A 21,540-nucleotide genomic window follows, 5' to 3' on the forward strand; every position below is an offset into this window, starting at 1 on the left:
GGTGGTGTTAAGGAGTGGAGGCGGAGGCATCTGAGGTCTAGAGCCATATATCTGACAACCTGGAGATGAAGCTTTGAGAATGTCTCCCTCCAACTGGGTTCGTCAATAAGCAGGGCTATGCTATATTACGCCTACACACTTTGAACTCATAAGAGCTTCACTCGGTACAGAGTGTACCAAATATTGAACATGAACATTCATGGCTCCGGAGGGAACGAGTACAATTACAGTATATCCTGGTGAATGGCTCATCACATAACACAACAGTCAACAAATAAAGATAATAAAACACAATATATATATATATATGGGTAACACTTTATATTATCATTGATAGTCCATTAAAATGTAGTAAATAGTTATTTTACTGTTAAGAAAAAACATGAAATTATAATGAATAATGTGTACTAATTATAAGCAATGCTAATAAAATAATTTGTGTTATTTTAACAGTTTATTTTTGTACACATTATAACAGTTTATATAGTATATTATAAGTACTTGTTAATGATTATGAAATGATTAAATAGTTTGTAAAACATCTATAAACATAGATAGATAGACCACATATTTGTTATACTTTGTTAACGGCTAATAATTGGTTTGTAAACCATCTATAAATATTATTTGGGTGGCTATTATAAAGTTGCAACTAATGATTATAATACCTTGTTAAATGGTTAATAATTGATTTCTGGCCCATCTATCCATGTAATGTTTATAGATGTTTTACAAGGCTTAAAGGTTTATAAATCATTTGGTAATCATTAAAACATACTTAATATAGTATATAAAATGTTATGTGTGCAACAATAAACTATTAACAAATAATGTACCAATGTAATTAGAATGTTATTGTCTATTATCAGCTATGATATAATATATAATTTATAAATTAATCACTTTATATTACACAAACTAATGATAAAATAACAAAATTTATAGCATTACTAATAATTAGTAAAAATGAATAATAATATAATTTCATTGTTTGTTAACAGTAATTATTATTATTTTTTGGGCTTCTGCGTGTATTTGATAGTGATAGTATAGACATGAGAGGGGAGAGAGAGAGGGGATGACATGCAGCAAAGAGCCGCAGGCTGTATACACAGTGTAAGACGTGCGTCCATTACAACGTACCTCGCTCGTTCTGAAGATGACCCTGTAGTTGTACTGCTGGCCGTGCTCCTTGTGTTCCTCCAGCTTCTCCCTCCTCAGACTCACTGCTACCGGACCCAGGTTCTCGTCCACCCCCAGGTAGTTCCAGTGTTCTAGAGGAGAGGAGGGATGGGATTTGAGGCATGAGGATGGACCGGAAGGGATGATATGAAAGAGAGGAAGAAATTACAAAAAGGAAGAGAACTTTAGAAGAAAACCCTTTGGTTTAAAAACAACTTAGAAATACATGACTCCCCCGATGCTTAGGCCCGGCGGACCTAAGCATCTTGTAATGAAACCCTGGACTTTGAAAGTAGTAAAGCCCAAACTATCCTCCTTTGCTCACCTCTGAGGTAGAAGTACTTTCGGTAGTAATAGGTGCCGAGGTCAACATGTTCCACAATGTAACGTTTGGACCTGTCAGCGTGTTGGCTCGGCCCGTCCTTGGCGGCCTCCAACACTGCCACACCAGCGTTGGTGAAATGAGTAGTGAGGGTGGCGTCCAAAGGTCCTTCCTCTGTGCTGCCTGAGGAATTGCTTGAGGTGCCTCCGCTACCTATGCTGCCCGGCTGGGGGATGGAAGACAAGGAAAAGTGAATCGATATATAGACTCTATTATATGCTTATATGCCCAAAAAGTAAATATAGTATGATAAGAAAACCTACCTGTTTAGCAGAAGAGATGTTCCTCTCACCCTCTCCACCAATCTCATTCCTGAAACAAGGGCAGCTGAGCACCTCGTCATTGCTCTTGTCGTCACCAGGGTCCAAGGCGGGGTTGGTACCGTGTCCCATCCCCTCCTTGCTCAGCTCTTCCTGTGAGCCACATGGCGACCCGTATATTCCACTCTGATTGGAGGAGAGGGAGGACGTGGCCGAAGCAGAGGCGGCGGCAGCGGCCGAGGCACCCGTAGTGGTGTTCTTGCGTTTGGACCCAGACTGACGACTGTGGACTGCCTCATTGAGGTCAAAGAGTAGAGACTGGACGTCAAAATGGGAAAAGCCTCTTTGGCACGCCCAGGGTCTGGGAGGTGGGCCACTGTCATCCACTTTCCCCCCATCCTCAGCATCTGAGCCAGCCCTCGATGTGTCGCCATCCACCTTCACACTGCGCAGCTTACGGAATATCGACTCTCCACCCGTCTCCGACTTTGACCTCCTCTTCAAGTGCTTCTCTCGCTCCTTCAGCCGACTGGCGGGACTACCTCTGGCTGAACCTAGAGCTCCGTCTGGCAGGTCCAGGGCGGCCTGTTTTGTTGGCGCCACGGTAAGCAGCTCCGATAGCTTCTCTGGAGCTGGGCTTCTCTGATCAGGAGCCTCAGACGACGTGTATCCCTTCAGCATGTCAAAGAAGCTCTCTCCTGACACGCCGTGTTTATCTATGGATGAAGTGCTGCCATACTCACGGTGCATGGGTGTCCACCCGGAGAAGGACCAGCCCTCATTGCCGTCCACATCCAGCTCACTGATAGTTATATCACTGTTACTGCGCTGGCGGATGCGCCTCATGCCTTTGCGAGGTGAGCCCTGATAGCCATCCGGCGACAGGAAGCGGTTGTCCTTTCCCTTGCTCTGCATCTTGTTCTTTAATGTGTTGTGGATGTTGCGCAGCATGGAGGAGTCCTGCGGGCTTATCAGGTGGCCCAGCTTGGCTGACAGATTGCTGTGGGCTGCGACGGCTGACACCCCTCCTCCTCCACTGCCACCACTACCACTACCACCACTTCCTCCTCCTCCTCCTCCTCCACCACCACCACCACCACCACCTCCTCCCCCTCCGACAAGTCTCTCTCTATCTCCACTTCCTGATCCTGAAGAGCTGGTGGTGATGGTAGAGCTGGGTGAATCCGTTTCCACGGTGATGTGCCAAATACCCCCTCCTCCCCCATCTTTCCTTGGGGGCCAATCAGCCACACGAGCCCGAACCCCCATCTTGGGGACGCCGGGGTTGGTGCCGGTGGTGGAGGAAGAGGAGATGTGGGTGCTCTCGCTGCGGGGTGGCGGTGCCCCTCCATTGGGAAGTCGCAGGCGGCGGGTGAAGAACTCGTCAGAAGCCGGCACCGAGCCCCCAACCGAGCGCTCCGTCTGAGAACGCTTCAGACTGGTCATGGTGGAGATGGGAAAGGGTGTGGGGATGGGAGATGGGAGGGAGAGGTAGGGATGAGTTGCTGATGGGTTTAGATTACGATCAACATAATGCCCACTGAGTGAAGTAACGAGAGAGTCTCACGGATGCATTTGGTGCTGCAGAAAGAGAAAAGAAAAAAGAAAAAGAAAACATGAATAGGGCTCAATGTTGAATAATCAATGGTCAACAAAAGATCTTAAATCAATGGTCTCCAATAAAAGGAATGGTAGCGATTTACAGTAAGTGCGTAGAATTTCACTAATACCCTACGGATCATGAGATGTTGCAAAGATAGCTGGATTTAAACTTTTGCAAATAAAATACTAAAAGGTAAAAAGGTAAACCTTACAAAGAACGTTCAAAGTTCAAAACTTTAAAACCTTAAAAGGATAGTTCGGGTGTTTTGAAGTGGGGTTGTACGAGGTATTTCTCCATAGTCAGTGTATTACCTACAGTAGATGGCGGTCGCCTAGAGTTTGGAGAAGAAGACAGAAGTTACCGCAGAGGAGCAAAGCAATGTACTGCTGTGGACGGCGCAGGCAGAAAAAACGTATTTTAGCCACCTAAAAGAAAGCCCCAACACAAATCAATATCAGATTAACTGTACGCTATATTTCGAATATTTCCGCCTGTTTACATTGCCCTGAGACAGATATACAGTTGATGTTTCCGAAGGGGAACTGAAGCCCTAATCTATGCTCTCGCCAAAGCAACCAGACTCCATTGAAACAAACAGTAATTTTACCTCGCTGAACACAGGAGTTGCTGGTCTACCGCTGCCTCGATCCGTTAGTTTGTTTGTTTTATTGTGTGACTGTGATTAGTTCGGATTCGCCAAAGTCACACAATAGCACAAACAAACTAACTGATCGAGGCGACAGCATACCAGCAACCCTCGTGTTCTGCAAGGTAAAATTACAGTTTTTTTCAATGGAGTCTGGTTGCTGTGGCGAGAGCATAGGTGGATACAACGGCATCAGTTGCCCGCTAGAAATTTCTGTCTGACGGCAAGGTAAAGCAGAGAAAATATTCTAAATATAGCGTACACTTAAACTGATATTGATTCTTTTGGGTGGCTAAAATACATTTTGCTGCCAGCCCCGTCCACAGCAGTGCATTGCTTTGCTTCTGTGCGTTAACTCCTGTCTGCTTCTCCAAACTGTCCGTCATCTACTATAAGTAATACACTGACTATGGATAAGTACTTCATACAACCCAATTTCAAAACACCCAAACTATCCCTTTAAGTTTGTCTTCTTTTTAATCAAACAATAGTAGAGAGGCTGTACCTTGATGAAGCTTGATGATCAGATGCGTTGATGGTGACCTTTCTCAGCCGGAGTCTCTAAAAAGCAGTCTGCATTGCAGCGGTGCTCGAGGAGACCTCAATCAGTCTGGATGAGACCAACTCAGGAACTGAGAAAAACAGTACAGAGAGAGAGAAAGAGGATAGGTAAAAAAAAAGAAAAGCTGGGAGGAAACAGATCAAGTTAGAGAACATCCTACATCACACGTTCTACAGTATCAAATCTTACCTTCATTTCAGAGCCACCATTATAAAGTAAGCAATTGGAAACTACTGTATTTCTGTGAAATGTAGAACCATAACGCCTGCACAACAATAAAAGTGAGGCTATATTTGAGACCCAGAGTAGTCTATAGAGAAACCATCCAATTCTACTGCAGGGTCACAGTAGACCACTTAAAGCTAATGATTCGATTCATAGCTACAGCTTTCTCTCAAAGGGAAGGTTTAACCATTTTACACTTCAAGATCAGTTTACTAGTCATGAGGAGTCATAGACTATAAGACCATTATATATATCTAACTCTAAATGGGACCATAATCTACTAAATGAACATCATGCTGTATTGAAGAAGACTTGAAACTAGTGATTGAGACCATAAACTCATGTTTACAATGTTTACTGAGGTAATAAATCAAGTGAGAAGTAGGCTCATTTTCTCATAGACTTCTATACAATCAGACTTCTTTTTGCAACCAGAGGAGTGTTACACAACCTGCAAGAATTGAGAATGACATCTGTTCTGTAGAAAACTTTACCCAAAACAACCCTGGTGATGTCATCTCGGGCTTGGAGACTACTAATTTTTAACAGAAAGCTTTTGTTACAAACGGGGAGGCTTTTTTATCATGTTTATCTTAACGCTATCGTCCTTTAAAACTAAACTGAAAACATTCCTTTTTAGCTGCGCCTTTCAGTCTGGTTGCCCGTTTTCATTATTATTTTATTTTATACTTACTTCTTTTATTGGTTTTAACCCAAGTGTCTTATTATTATTTTTTTTATATTTATTTGTATTAGTTGATTTGTTTTTCTTATATTCTTGTGATTCCTACTTCTTAATAGTTTGAATTCACTCGTATCATTTATGTGTCTGTTTTAAATAGTGTTGACTTATGTCTAATGTTTTGTCTTACACCATCTGGAATGAAATGTGCTATATAAATAAAGTATGCTTGCTTTATAATACGTGGGCATTCACCAGGCAGTGAGGGTCTAAGATCGAGCTGCATCGGGGAATTGTAGAAGCCAACATTTTTGGCATTTGACCCATACCAGGAGAAGGGAATAAATGTTGAGGTATCGCGGGCCTCTGCTGCACTGATTGTGACTCACAAATTCAGGAAAGCACTAAATTGTTGAGGCTGCCTTAAGGAAGTAATGGAATTTGTTCCAGTGGAGTATTTTGTACGTCATTCAGGAAAACTGTGCAAAAATAACAGACGCTTCAGGATTTAATTCTTGTTGCCTTCACCGGGAGCCGTGTCTTTCTTGCTTGGATCTTCGTAACATCAAAAGGAGCCGTGACACACACGACCTAGCTGTCAAAAGACCTTGAACAGCCCACGCAATGTGGATTTTACCCCGAAGGGCTCAGGAGATAAATGTAAGACAGAACCATATGTATAAAATCAACATCTCAACAAACAATAAGAAATGATGTGACAGCTGAGGAATGACTTCAGTTTGTTTGAGATTGTTTGTCCATTATGTTGCACGACGTCTCTCTTCCAGACCACACTTTGTATCACCATGGAGATAAGGACTTGTACAGTACATGTTTCTGTGAGTGTGTGTGAAAGAGAGAGACGATTGATTCCTTCCCTTCCACACAGACCTCGCTGTGAACAGTTTCTCAAAACTCAACACATTACTATTGAGTTTCTCAAATGTAATTACAGTGGAAACCTCTTATAGTGATCACGTCTGACTGTGTCAAACTGATCACGGTAAGCGGATGATTATTATAACCGATTTCTTTCTCCCTTTATTTCTCATGCAGATTACCATCTAATTGACATTTGTATATTTATTACATGATCCTTCTGGCTTTTTCCGTCGCTTGGAGTAAGGCTTTGCCAGTTTTCGGCCAGCTCTGTGTCACTGCAGCGTGGGCGGTGCCTGAAAATGAACGGCGCCCCTTTGCCAGGGCTGCTCTCACCAGCCAGCTAAAGAACTTTTTGCCTGTGGGTGACGTCCGGGCGCTGGCGGTATGAAGGGAGGCGGCCTTTCGTCTGCATGTGCTGCCTTGTTGAGGATCAGCAGAGTTTCAATTGCATGTCCACGAATTATCAATCCACTTGACAAAGGCGGCTTCAACCACAGGTGTTCCCCGTGGGCATTCGTTTTCTGTGAGGTAGCCTGAGGAACACCAAGTTTTGCTGCTGCATCTCATTTCATTGAGAGAAAATTACTTTCTTTCTCCCGTCATGATTTCAATGTGCACGCAGCACCAGCCTCAGGTAGCCAGCTAGAAACGCTGACAGGTTACCGTGAGCCAAAGTATCAAGAGGGTAAAGTAAAAAGATCTATACTGTATATAGAATTACTATGTATTTATGTAAAGATCCAAAATGAACACTTTAAGTGGACTACTTCATCACTATAAGCAAATTATTTGGAGCATTTGTATAGGAATGATTCTGTCCCAAACATTTACCTTGATCACGGTTACATTTTATGAAACCGTGATCACTATTAGCGGTTTCAGTAAGGGATAATGTACAGCGAGCCGGTCATTGTTGTGAAATAAACCCCAACAGGGCGATGCGGCACCCAGATGTGAAGCTTATTGCCCTGAAGGGGTTTATTTCACAACAATGACCCGCTAAGCTGTACACTATCCCGCTTATTACACGGCTACTTACTTAAAAAATCATTAATTTGACACAAATACACTCCGCCAGAGTCCAACATCAGACCACAGCAACGGTCTGTTATACATAGCAACGGTCTGCTATAAAGAAACAACAGACCGTAGAACGCTGTGATTGACCAATCAGAATCAAGTATGCAACAAAGCCGTGAAATAAATTGTATTAACGCTTTTAGTAGCACTTACATACTGTCAAATCACTCCCGTAAAACCAAAACTATCTGGATGGATCAATGCCACAAGTTGTCTGAGAAAATGTATTTTGTGTGAAATGGGTGAACTGGCCCTTTAACAAAGATCTGAGCTGCTTTGTTGTATTATTCTGCAGCTTTGTGGGCAGCACTACTCCTGACACTACAGCATCTCCTCCACTGACACTGTTTGCGAGTTGTTCAGGTGGGTCTGTTTGAGCAGCGTGACATCCTAGTCTAGGCTTTGGTTCGGCTTTAAACACTCAAAGTGTTTGAAGTCTAATAGGCAGAAACTCAGAAGTAAAATCTCAAAGTGTTTCCCGTTTCACAGCCAGGTGTTGGTGAGCGTGTGTCTGACTGGGAGATTTCCATTTGCAGACACACGCTGCATAAGGGGGGGGATACTTTTGATATGCTAAAGAGGCCTTTCAGTTTTCTGTTGGAGATCATGTTCAAATACTGCATAAATACTGTAAATTTAATCTTTAAGCTCACAACAGCCATGATAGTTGTCTCAACTGTTGTATTAAATTCGAAGCGAGGGTCAAAAAGGACAGAGGGTGTCGTATGCTGTACAGATTTTAAAGCCCCCTGAGGCAAAGTTGTGATACTGGGCTGTATAAATAAAACTGACTTAACTTGACTTGACTCATCTTGGCTGGATAAAAAGTACTCGTGAAACACTTTCAATACGCTCTCAAAAGAGAATCGTGAATTGTGCAACTGTAAGAGCATGAATATAGATGAACCTCCTCAAAAGGGACTTTTTTACTTCACTGCAAATATAAAAAATCAGTACACCCCATGCATACAAGTGGATCTACATCCTACAAGCTCCTTCGATTAGACTTAAATCCCCTAAATACCAAATGACAGAACGCATTGCAGTCACAAAAGTAGTATTTATCCAAACACACAGGAAAGCAAAGTTGAAAATGCACAACTTTGAGAAAAAAATTTTAACTAATAAACCGCTTTACCTCCAATAAACTCCCACATAGGATTGGGCGGTAAAAAGATCATCAGCTGTCGCCGGCACGGAGGCATAAAAAGAGCTCAATTCCATTTTATTCCCCCAAAGTGATGCAGGCAATAGAATAAATTACGTTCCTATTTTTCTATCGAGACTCACAAAAAAAGTTAAATACAAAAGTAGAAGTCACAAAGTAGCACCACTGCATTGCCCTCCACTGTAAGTCAATGACGCCTTTGAAATCACACTCAAAAAAGTGTATCCCAAATAACTACCTGCAGTGCTCTCTCCGCTGAGGACTGGGTAGGACGCTTTAATGAGTTGGAGAGATACTGTATGTTAGGGAAGGAGCATGGGAATTGAAACGAATGAATGTGGCGCAGCGTGCCTCTCTGCAGTCGCAGAGGACCAATTACACTGACAGATACTCAGTAACCTTTAGCGGTGTCTAAATGAGGTCGATTCCTGAGGTAAATACGAAGCATCGCTGCTCGATGGAGCAAGGGGCTGCCAAGGTTGTCTTCTGGCCCAGTCAACTGGAAACTGTTAACACAGGGACTTATTTGCATCTTACAGATAATGGTGGCTGGGACAGTGAGCATGACATTACCAAAACATGAAAGAGTTGTTGTAATGTCCTATCAAGCATTTGATATTACAGGTACAAATCTTGTAATTCATAGGAGAGTGAGTTTAATTGGCAATTCTCTACAGACGGAAACTGTTCTAAAAATACTAACTTTGGATGAAACGTACGTAGTTTAACGAACTCTAGACTGCTACACGACTGCAGATTTTACATTAGAGTTGTGCTAATTGGGGTCGTATGGACAGGAGGAATGATTACAGTGGCCAATAACTCTTCCGGTGCATTGTTTCAAGACAGACTTGAGAAGATGTGAGCCTATCATTTAACAAATTGAAATACTCTGTATTGTGTATACCTTTCTGTGAAGCACTATACAAGCTGTATTTTTAATGTTTTTTGTTGTTGGTTGTGTTGAATTCATAAGCAGTTGTTTATTTCCAGATGAATTTCCTTGAAAGAAACTGCTCCAATTAGCTCCAAGTTATTATCATTCATCATCGATGTATTATTCATGTGTTGAATTGTTTCCTCATTGGCACATTTCTGCCAGTTCAACTGACCTGCTGTGCGCCGGACAAGAGACTCGAGGCTTTGCCAGCAACTCACTGGAACTAATTAATTGAAGAGTACCAACTTAACAACCTCTCAATTTTCCTCGGCAATTAGAACCAATTTACACAGTCCTTTCCAGGAACACTCCTAGGAATTCACAGTTGCATATCATTTATGAAATGATGCTATGCGACCGGTAAAACAATTAACAAAAACAGCAGTAAATTACAATACTTATGGATTAATTCACTGAGTACCACATCATGAGGGATTTAAATACATTTAAACAATAGCACTGCTGCTTACTGTATTTAAAATGTTTCAGTCTAACGTCCGGCCACACTGTCTGCGTGGGAATCTCTTACTTTTTATTTCTTAAACTTAAACTCTAAACTTTATTAGAATCATCATATACATACAGGTTCATACATGAAATTTGACCTCTGCCTTTAACCCATCCTAAGCATTTAGAGGCAGTGAGCTGCTGTAAAGCGCCTGGGGAGCAACTTGGGGTTCAAAGGGTCTCGCTCAAGGACACTTCGACATGCAGACAGTAGGAGCCGGGTATCGAACCAGCAACTTTGTGGTTAAAGGACAACCCGCTCAACCCATTGAGCTACAGCCGCACCATATTCGCCCGTGTACCCATGTTTGACAGTATATTGACATCATACTAGCAACATTACTACAGATTTAATATTCATATCTGTAGAATATGTCACAAACATGAAAAAAAGTTTGTATTTTGAACTCCACACTTTCTGTTCTCCTGTGGTAACGAGGCTTTTATTCTGAAATATTTGCGGGACAGTGTACAGGACAGTGGAAAATGCAGTGAATTGCACGGCTCCATGAATCAATAGAGTACTGGCATTTAATTGTGGATTATTACTATTATTTACAAATAAGCACATGTGTCTTAACCTTTTTCTGTCTAAAATAAATATAAATGACATTTATAATATAATGAAATAGCCATTATGAAAGGACAACTAAACAGCAAACAAAAGAAAGGGCTGGCAGCAGGGTTGGAAATGAGCACCAGCCACCGGCCAAATGCTGCTAAAATATGCGAGTGGCTGCTAAATTTGCATCTTTCACCAGCCAAAAAATATAATGGTTATCTACTGAGTGGCTGGTATATTCTGAAATCCACCAGCCACAGTGGCAAGTGGACATAAAAGTTCATTTCCAACCCTGGCTGGCAGCAGCAGTGCAGCAGCAGCAAGCTGTCTACGTGGATAGATAACCACACGCGTGAGAGACACAGCGGTTTAGCGAGTTAGCTGTCAAACGCTGCTCACGCAGGCAGTGTTGCCCGGGTGTAAGGTTGTTGTCAAGCAGCACAGGTGTGCCACTATGGACGCTGTGTGAATCTGCTCAATTGCACAGTGAGTCATACACACCTGAACATTACAGAGCAGACGAGCTGACTGACTAACTGACTGAAAGAGGCCAGAGCTGAAAGAGAGGGCACCATAAAGTTGAGCAGAAGATTCTCTGTGTGTTTGTGTGCTAAGACTTAAACCTTAAAACATCCTTTTCTTCTCTCCATTCTCAGAAATACTCTTATTTGGAACCGACTAATATTTTTAGACAACTGCAGAGTGAATAAGTGTTCGGTATTCATTAATCAGCCGGTATTGTAGTTGAAGAATACGGATAGTTTTTCCCGAGGCCTGTGTTCAGAGGAGATCAGCACCTTGCAATCACAGAGCAGGTCTTTAATGGCAGGAGAACGGAGGCAGGGGAAAAAAGAAAACGACAAAAATTGAAGAAACTAAAGAAGAAACAAGAAACTAAAATCTACAAGCTAGTGTCAGTCATGCTGTGTTTTTTCATATTGCCGAATCTTTCACAATTATACACCTGTTTCTCCAGACAGACATCATTACCAGACCGACTGGTGAGTCAAGTCAAGTCTCGTCATGTTTTTTTTTGTGAAACACACATACAACAGAAACAGTGTGAGAGCACAAGCTCTCTAAGGAGACAAAACAAGAGGAACCAAAAGCTTTTGGACATAAAGAAAATAATGGAAGGAACCTCTCGAGAGGAAACTCAAAAAGAGAGATCCCCCTCTTCTTGGATGGCTGGGGGTGCAACAGAAGCTGTAGGTGGGAAAATGGCAATTACAGAAAGAGAGAGACACTGACTCAAACTTTGACAGCATGTCCTCTCAAACACCTGCTGCCAAGATGCTGCTGGGCATAGGTGTGACCGTTAGGCTAAAGTAGATATACCTTATATGTATGTGTGTGTGTGTGTGCATGTGTTCGGGAGTGGGTGTAGAGCCACTGCAGGTAACACAAAGAGCCTTAGGACAAAAAAACATGGACAAATTCCAAATTATGACTCAGTGAATCTCTTTCTCAGTCTCTCACACACAAACAAAAGCACTCAGATGATGAAGAATGTTGCGTCACATTATTATTTTCTCACCCAAGTCATCTTTCCCAGGCTCAGTGGCATTAGTGTCTGTTTTCAGTTGGCTTAAACTTTGTATGGGAGGCATCAAACTCTTCACTCACATCCAGCGTCTGAAATTAACTTTTTTCATTGTCTGCCACTCAGAAACTTTATCTGCAACTTTTGAAATCTATGCGCTAAATGAAGGAATAACATTTTAGATCTGGTGTTTTTCAATGGTTGATATATTTTACATAAAAAACATTATATACATGATAAATGACAGTGTTGAAATTACTCCGTAGCTTCCAGGAGAGCCCTATTTTTCAGGGGTGGGAGGGTACCGTACACTACTGTACTGTTCTTTGTTATTGTCATCCATAGTGGTTATTTGCATAAAAACACATAACTCAAATGATTATGATTATTTTAATATTTGCTTTCATTTAAAAAAAATCTTGGCAGTAGTTTTAACGACGTATTATGGTGCCTTCACGAGATGAGCTCATATGAACGCCCTCCTCTTGTCGTATTCACCACCTCATAAGTGGAAAGTTTCAGAAGAGTTCACGAGTTGTGACGTGTTTGTTGACGTTGTCAGAAATGGCGGAGGCCTTGGAAGTTAATTTTTCGGTGCTTAATAAGTTAATATATTATAATTTTAGTCTCATATTGTTTTTCTTCGTAATTTTATAATATGTCTGAGGAAGATGTTGATATTCCCAACGGCCTCCTGTTTTTCCTCTGTCATTATGCCTTTACATTTCCTGCATTATGTCACCCGCTTGCTAAATTGTTAGCCTCTGTGGCTTCTAGACGCCGACAGTAACGGCGTACTCACGACTTAACCGCTTGAACGCCAAGCATATTGTGTACACGACTTCCCATGTTGTAAACCCAAGCGCAGGAGTTTCATTTGTAGCCACCATTATAAGCTGCTTAAAGCTAGTGTATGGAAGTTAAACAGGTCACTAATATCTATTTTATATTGCTGTGGAAATATCTCATCATTGCCATGCTTTTTTTCTCTCCGCCATGGCTGTGTGTATGCGTCATTGTGCGTGCATAACTGTTGGAAAGCATCGATACAGAGAAATCAACAGTCACAGAGGCATGAGATGCCAAGGAATCGGACAACTAAGAACCTATTCTCAACGCAAACCAATTCTCTATTCCCATCACTAGCGTTTTCCCTGTCCACTAAAGTGGCGGCTGGTGTGACGATTTTACCCGCCATTGACAACATTTATCTGCATTTGGTGGGTGGCGGGTGCTAATGTCAGACCCTGGTCATATCCAAACTTCATCGAAAATAAACTATGTGCAGAAAGTTTTAAAGTAGTAATCATAGCTTCAAATGTTCTCGGGGAATTGCAATTCACAAATACATTAGCGATGACTGCTCTGCACCAACAACAAACATTTAAACTAAATGCAGGTATTTCAAACCTCCGGTGTGTAAGAATGGAACAGTAATGGCCTAGTGTTCCTAAATGCTCCGCAGCCATCTGAGAGCCAAACAGCTTTTCATCCGAGTGTAGATGAGGAAATGGCAGGCCAAGACACAGAGGGAAGATAAGGAGAAGAGAAAAAAAAAAAAATCAAACATTATTCTCTTTGAAAGTTGCCAGGCAGCAGGCAGTCCCAATGTGTTGGAGTTTCAGCTCAGAGCATTTCAAAGTGAAATTGTAATTGTGTGGAAAGATAAACGCACTTTGCTGTTTTTTCTGCCTCTGCAGAGCTCGGCGGTGGGGTGGGGTCTCCTCTCCGGCTCACTGAGACGTAAAAGGGTTTTTTTTTTGGTGCTCTGAAGTCTGCCGATGTTGTCTTTTTCTCTCAAATGTGAAATTGTGAAGGCGTTCTACGGCGTACACTCCCCTATCTCCGGCTATCACAGAACGGCAATGGAGGCAGATGGAGACGATGAGCATAGATATTTGACCAGGTGATGAGAGAGGAGTGTGTGTGTGTATATAACAATACTTACAATGACTACGTTTACATGCAGACTAATATTCCACTATTATTCAGAATATGACGATATACCGAATTTGATACGGGTCACGTAAACAGCATATTCTGTTTGGATATTCTGAATTAGGCCTTAGTCCAAATGGAGTATTTTCTTATGAAGACGTGGGATATGCAGATATTATTCAGGTTTTAGAAGCATTCTTTGGACATGTACAGTATGCAGCGCATTCAGAATATGTGTCTCAATTGGGGTTTTTACATCAGTTTGCGACACACAGCCTCCTGCCTGTTTACGACCAGCTCTGTGCGTTGTACACAAACCAACTAGCCGACAGTTTGCAGATGCATTACCAAAAGAAAAGCCCACATTTCTGGTTGAAAGGAGAAACACACCTACTTCTAAACATTATGAAAAACTTGGATATCAACAGGTTTTTGGATACGCGCAAATATCGCAACGCCGTCCTTTTCAAGAAGGTGGTTGAAGGAATGAAAGAGGGAGGCTGTGTTCGCACGGTCCAACAAGTCCGCCAATGGTAGAAAATGTCAAACTTAAGAAGTAAAATGAAACAGAGCGGCTCCTGACGTTCCACTTTTCTTTATTTTGACGTGATAGGCATCGACCCCCCTTCAAACACAGCCGAGAATGGCGTTGACGTGGGATTCGCCGGCCCTGGTGATGAGGATGCCTTGAGCTCCTCAAATGGACCAGATGATGATGATGGTAAGAATAGGGAAAAATGCATCTAAGTAGCCAGCTGACTTGTTAAGCTAAATGGGTTGTTTGTAGGTCAGCATGACATATGTCATGGGGACATTAATCGGAGTATGCACGGCTACATGTAAACAGGAATATTAGTGGAATATTCATTTTCATTAGCCATGTAAAACAGCTTAGTAGGAATATTGCCTTTTTCGGAATAAGGGCAAAAAATTAAATATTTACAGTTTAAATATCAAAAAAATGTCTCTTAATACTGAGCAGTGACTCTAATGAAAGATTTAATGTCATAAATTTCCATTTTAAAGTTCAAACAACAGTTAATAATAGCCAGTGGCAGGGTCTGCTCTACACCAGTGAGTTGCACAGAGCTGTAGTCAAGGGTTTGACCTTCTTGATCCATATGAGCGCTCCGTTTCACACCTCCATTTCAGTAACAGTTTTTGACTCACTAGTAAAACAGATGTTTTTGAGTCACTGAGTCACAACTATGGAACCTCTCATTTCTATATTTGTAACTCATTTCTTCCGTGACTCCATCGCTTGTATTAGTTTCATTGTGACTCATGATTTTATTTCTTGCATTTCACCAAAGCTAGCTTTATAAAAAATGTAAAATATTCTTACCTGGCTTTGACAAAAAAAAAAAAAAAACAGCTCTCCTTTGACTGTGGGTGTCTGGAATCTGTTGTAAACACAAAGCACCTAAAAAGATGAAAAGAAGAAAGATGAGTGCTGAGGATCAACCTCAAGCTGTTAGATCTGGGCTAAATACCGTTTATTCTATTCAGAATCATAAGAGATGTGAAGATGCAGCAACAACCTCAGGTGAAGACAGTCAAATCTACCTCGGGTGAGTGGAGGACCAGATTTGCACTCGATTGGCTGTAGACAGTATAAACTATGTGTGTTTGGTGAAGTCACAAAAGCTTCTTCAAATCACATTGAAATATTTTATGTTGTGTCCATAAACACAAAGTATATTACTTTCCAGAGAAACATCTTTGCTGCACATTAGTTGCCAGTTTATTTGGTACACCTAGTTAGAACTAATGCAGTCTAATATAACAGCCCTGCAATAAATCCCAACTTCATGCAGGTTATAATGTTATTTGTGTACAACTTTATGGTTGTTTGTGGAGGCTGTAGTGCTGTTGAATTGCGTTGCTTTATACTGGGAAGTGTTTTTAATATATCTTTATGTCAATGAGGGCAGACTAAATGTGAAATATATCTTCCCTGACCTAAAAAAAGTCTCAGGAATTTAACATTGTTTTCTTGCTATCTTGAGCGAACGCACAGTTTTCAATGCTTTTAGATGTCCAAGTCAGTGAACTTGTTAACACAAACACCCGTCACTCCATCCCTCTGGATTAACAGCTATGACGATGCCTCTTTCTATGGGGAAAAAGAAGAGATAGGAGTGATGATAGGACATGGAGGGGTGGGACATTACATGGATTTTCGAGGAGAGAGTGACTAAGGCTAAGTGCCACTTTGTGTTTCAGGTCCACAGTGTCCAACGATGACACAAATAGCTATGGCCTTCCTACACCCCCCCTACGTACAAGAGTGTCCATATTTGTACAGTTCCCACAGCAAAACAGCTGAAAAAGAAGATCGTGCCAGAACAAATACATACAGGAAGAGGTAGTTTACCACAGCGTCATATGTATGACTGCTTCTTCTGCTCTGCGACGCAGTTTAATCAAAGCCACAAACCATTTCCACAGCAAGATAACAAAACCAGTTTCACCCTCACACACTTCCTTTCCTTCCTCTTACTGTGCCTCAGGGGGTCCAACACTCAAGTTTCCTCTCCTCTGTACCTCCATGATGCAATGAGATGTTCATCATTATACATCTACATTCCTTTATCAAGTCAAAATACGAAGATGAAGTACACATGTGAAATACATGCAAAATGTTATTTGCCAAATACAGTATGAATAGGGAGACTTATCCAGTAATCCAATAACCACGCATTACATAATGCCTCTGTTGGCATGTGATGTGAAGAGTTTTGTTGTTTGTATAATACTGACATGTGTTGCTGTTATTTTGGGAATGCCAGTTCAATCCCTATTGATCTAAACTTTTTAAGTACCGTTGATCCATAGCCATGAACACAACCCGTATGAATTACTGAACTACTGTACTCTTCACCGTCACGTTGCAGGACGTGGTATCTGGGTCGCGTGAGCTCTGATGAATCAGGTCCATACAGCCAATTGCCCTTGTGACGGGTTGATTTATTATTTATTGCGAGCAGCGAGGATATTGTGAGGGTGGGTGGGGGTTGGTTGGTAGATATAGGTAGCGTGATTGTCCCTGCAGGCTGATCTGTCATGTATAGATAACAGTGACTACGTTACCTAACAATTCAAACTATCACTCCCCTGCTCACTCAAAGATCTTTTGAGTTATGCATTGTTAAGATGTGGCTTTTCATTTCTGGCCAACAACATATTCACATGGAGGACTGTGAGCATGTCCTCCGGGTGTCTCCATTGATCTCTCAGATAAAACTGCCAACACAGATAGCTCCATTTGTGCTGCACTGGTTGAAGTATTGTACTGTTCACATGTTCCACTGGTGACTGTGAGGTCCGCTGTAATCTAAATGACTTTCAACTGCTTTGGTCTCTGATTTAACAGTATATGTATTAAGGGTTGGAGAAAAAATTGATCCACCTATGTATCGCGATTTATTTTTTCACGATTTTGAATTTTTTTTTTAATGCCAGAATCAATATATTTGCTTCATTTGAGTCTATGCAAAGGTAGAAGGAAGTTACCGCTTTTATTGTTGTAATCAGAGTAACGTGACGTCATATCTGTTCCGTATACGTCAACTAAAACAAACTACAGCTGGCTGCAATAAGGAAGTACAAAACAGCGGAGGGTCCACGTGGATACAACTTGAACCCTCACATGTTAAATCCAGCGTGGTAAACACTACACATACAGTAAAGTATGGAAACACTTTGAAAAAGCAGAGCTAGACATCACGGCTAAAGCTGCATGTTAACTCTGTCATGGACAGCAAACGTTATCGTATTGTGGTAACGTGCGGTCAAGCCAGCTGCCACTCTCATCTCTGTGGTCAAATCAGCCGACGCTACAACTATAGGGCACCCATATACTGACATTTATGTTAAATACATTGAAACGGCCCCGATGGAGCTGACCATGGATGGATAAAGAGAACGGAGCTGACGGGAGAGCTAGCGACGGACTTGGCGAAGTTAGCGGAAGAATACACGTGTGACTACATCCAGTTTTCAAAATAAGGTGTTAAAAATGGGAACTATGTACAAATTACATATATGGAAATAAGATTGATTGGATTATATTTACCAGAAGTAAAAAATATTGCATGTCCCTTATAAATTAAAAAGAAAATATTACTAATTTGTGAGGGAAATGTCTTTATTCTTTGATTTCTGGGTTGCTGGAAAATTGTTTATAAATAATGCCTGACAATGACTGATATATTTGACTTCAGGACATCTCTGACTACATACATGCTGAAAATCAAACATTCTTACTGTATTAATTTAGATATTTTTCAAAGTAAAAGTCCCTAGAAGTGTATGATTCAACTTTTTCCCATGGTCTAGAGTTAAAAAGGATAATAAAAATCGCAATAAAACGGAATATCGAATCGCAATACTTGTAGAATCACAATATATATCGAATCGGCACCCAAGTATCGTGTTAGTATAGAATTGGGAGATAGGTGAATCGTCCCAGCCCTAACATGCATTGTGCATGAGATGTAGGTCCAGTCTGTATTGTTAAGATTGTGGGATATTGTGCATTGTTATGTTTCGTATCATTCACCTGAGGAAACCTCACTAAACAACAACCACATTTAGTCCAGGCTCTCCACACATCAATGGAACGGACAGGTGGCTGCTAAATGGACTGATGAGGCACAACAAAAGTTCAAACAACTCCTGTGGGCGTAAAACGTCCTTGCCAAAAAATGTGAGGTTTACATCACTGGTCTGATTTTGCCCAAAAGCTAGAGGGATGACACACTTTTATGCAATGCTCTGGCTTAAGCAATGCTATAATTGGCCTGACTGGTGTGGTATTAGGGTCAAATTTTCAAACATTGAAAAGTCATAGCTGCTGCTCCACTTGTCTAATTTGAATGAAACTGCAGGTATGACGCATCTCATCATTACCAGCTGACCCAAGGGTCGCCCAATTCTTGGTGGCTGCTGATTAATTTTCTGCGGACAGCATGTTTGTTTTGTATTGTGTCCCTGAATGGTTTATCTAACACCTGTTTGTTTGGATTTGTTGAGCGTATCCGTATGTATCGCTGCCCATAATTGCCTCACTGTTGTGTTCATGAACTGGCTGAAATACAGATCACTACTGTGAACAATCAGTGATCGAGAGTGACGGATATTTAAATATGCAGATATCACCGATTATTACAGTAAACCCAACCCAAGAGAGACACAAAAGTAGCAGCAAAAGGCTAATCTGAGAAAAAGTTATTTGAATCTCTGCATTGCAAGCCTGACAACTAGGATGTGTTTCTTTCTCTGAAACACCTGAGCACTTTCTGACATTCACTGCAAAACACATGCAGTCACACCTTGTTCACTCTTGGGTGTCTCCAAAAGACAATAAATAAGTAAACAGTGGAGAACACACACATGCACTCACACACAGACTGAAGAAGGGTCCTATCTGAGAGGTTGCAGTCCATTTTGATATAGCTCTTCTTCTGTGCCTAAAAATAAGCAACTAACCGAGCTGCAGGCATCACGTTTGAAGGACACTGTTCAGCCTTGGACTCTGAGGATTTGGCAGTAGCTGCACGTTGTGTTGGTGATGCACTAATTTAATACTCAGTACTGTATTGGTATAAGGCTGCCCCCTCTTAGTTAATTGGTCGACTAATGGGTTGTTTTGGATTCCTTTAGTCCATTAATCATTTTTTCATGCTGAATGTCTTATTTCCAAGAACCTTATGAGCACATCTCTGGTAAACACACACTTTTAAGTGGTGCTTTTGTGTTATTCTTCGAGGAGAAACTCAGTTTTACAGATGTCGATTAAATCAACTATTAGATTAATCGACAAAATCGTATGAGTGTTAGTCAACTAAGTTTTTTTTGGTCGAGGACAGCCCTATATCTGTGGGATACTAGCAAAAAGACATCAGATATTGACTATATTAGCCAGCGCCGGTGAGAGTTCCCACGAGGGGAAAGGGGTACGCCGGATTTATAACACCAGACAAAACGATAGCATCATTGTGAAACCGAATACGGCACAAAAATCGCATTTGTATCGATTATCTTTTCATCTCTCTTCTCTTGTTTTAAATGTTGGGAGGCCAAAATCATAATTGAAATTCAATTAATTGCACAGCCCTAGTTTCATATCAACACTCTATCCCATTCAATTACATTTAATAGAGCAAAATGTCATTAAAATAGTAAAACACACTCTAGGCGAATGGCTCAGTCAGCTGTGCTCAGACAGCAGCAGTGAAGCCTCTTGGTCCTCTGCAAGAGCCACCTCCGCACCACCACCGAGAGCCCTCTAATCTGTGCCAATCAGATGACGCTAAACAGCCATTTGTTGTTGAATTGGGCACCAGTGTACGCCCCCTCCTCATTCCAACAGCCACTGCAGACCCCAGCGAAACGTAGCGAAAGCAGGCGCAGCAGCGAGGGTGACAGAAATAGCAGAGTGGTGAATAATAGAGAAAAAAGAACTGTGGTGTAATTAACATGGTGGCTCGGGGCTGATGTACTGTAGAGAGATAAAGAAAGGAAGTGAAGAGAGGGCGTCGAGAGAGAGAGGATGGAGATGAGATGTGCCAGAATTTAAATGAATTAAAGAGTGGGGAGTTTAAGAAAAGGAACATTTTGGGAGAACAGCAAACACAACTGAAAGGAAAAGTGAGAGAGAGAAAACCAAACTGCAGCCCTGTCATCAAAAGATCTAAAGAGTAAATCCTGGTAGCAGGCAGCAGTATTTTTGTCATACTCAAATTATCCGGGCTGCTGCTTAACAAGAAAACCTAGTTGATGCATCATAAAAAATGCTGGTACACAAAAGTTCAGAGATGGAGGGAGAAAGGCAGAGAAGAAAACAGAAACGTTGATGATAATTACAGGTTCCCCAGCAGCAAGTACATCTCAGCATCTCCGTTTCTATTCTGTAAGTTCACTTTTAACTGGTAACACATTTTCCAAATCCACAGAGTAAATGAGGATGTCTAGTTATCCATTGCCTCATAGCACAGGTGACTTCTTAAAGCCACAGAGAGAGAGAAAGCCATAGATTACAGCCGTCAGAAAAGAGCTGCAGATTTCCAAAATGGCGCTGCTCTGCGTGGGCTGGAACAGCACTGCAGTAAGGAGAGGAGTGAGTAGGACTGAGAACTGAAAGCAGCTCACTCTTCAATACTGGTGTATGTGTGGCTGCTATGCAAGAAGACAGGAGGATCGACAGACAGACAGACAGACAGACGGATGCGTGGACGGCACAATGGAGACACTACATGCATGAAAAATTACAAGTAAGGAGGGAAATATGAATGAAGCCACGGAGGAATGAAGAACCTGAGCTCTCGATCTTAGTGTACAGGCACATTAAGAAGATTAAATCTAAAAAGGTGCA

General features: G+C 41.6%; 1 protein-coding gene across 1 annotated transcript in view; it reads right to left on the bottom strand.

The window, feature by feature from the left end:
• sipa1l1 (signal-induced proliferation-associated 1 like 1) overlaps nucleotides 1–21,540 on the bottom strand; it is a 101,972-nt gene that overhangs the window by 37,206 nt on the left and 43,226 nt on the right. Inside the window, 5 exon segments of the mRNA XM_037750371.1 lie at nucleotides 1,144–1,274; nucleotides 1,508–1,730; nucleotides 1,828–3,405; nucleotides 4,579–4,705; nucleotides 15,508–15,585. Of these exon segments, the coding sequence (XP_037606299.1) occupies nucleotides 1,144–1,274; nucleotides 1,508–1,730; nucleotides 1,828–3,270 (1,797 nt within the window). The 5' untranslated portion in view covers nucleotides 3,271–3,405; nucleotides 4,579–4,705; nucleotides 15,508–15,585.

This window comes from Sebastes umbrosus, chromosome 18 (genome assembly GCF_015220745.1).
Source record: "Sebastes umbrosus isolate fSebUmb1 chromosome 18, fSebUmb1.pri, whole genome shotgun sequence".
NCBI lineage: Eukaryota > Metazoa > Chordata > Actinopteri > Perciformes > Sebastidae > Sebastes > Sebastes umbrosus.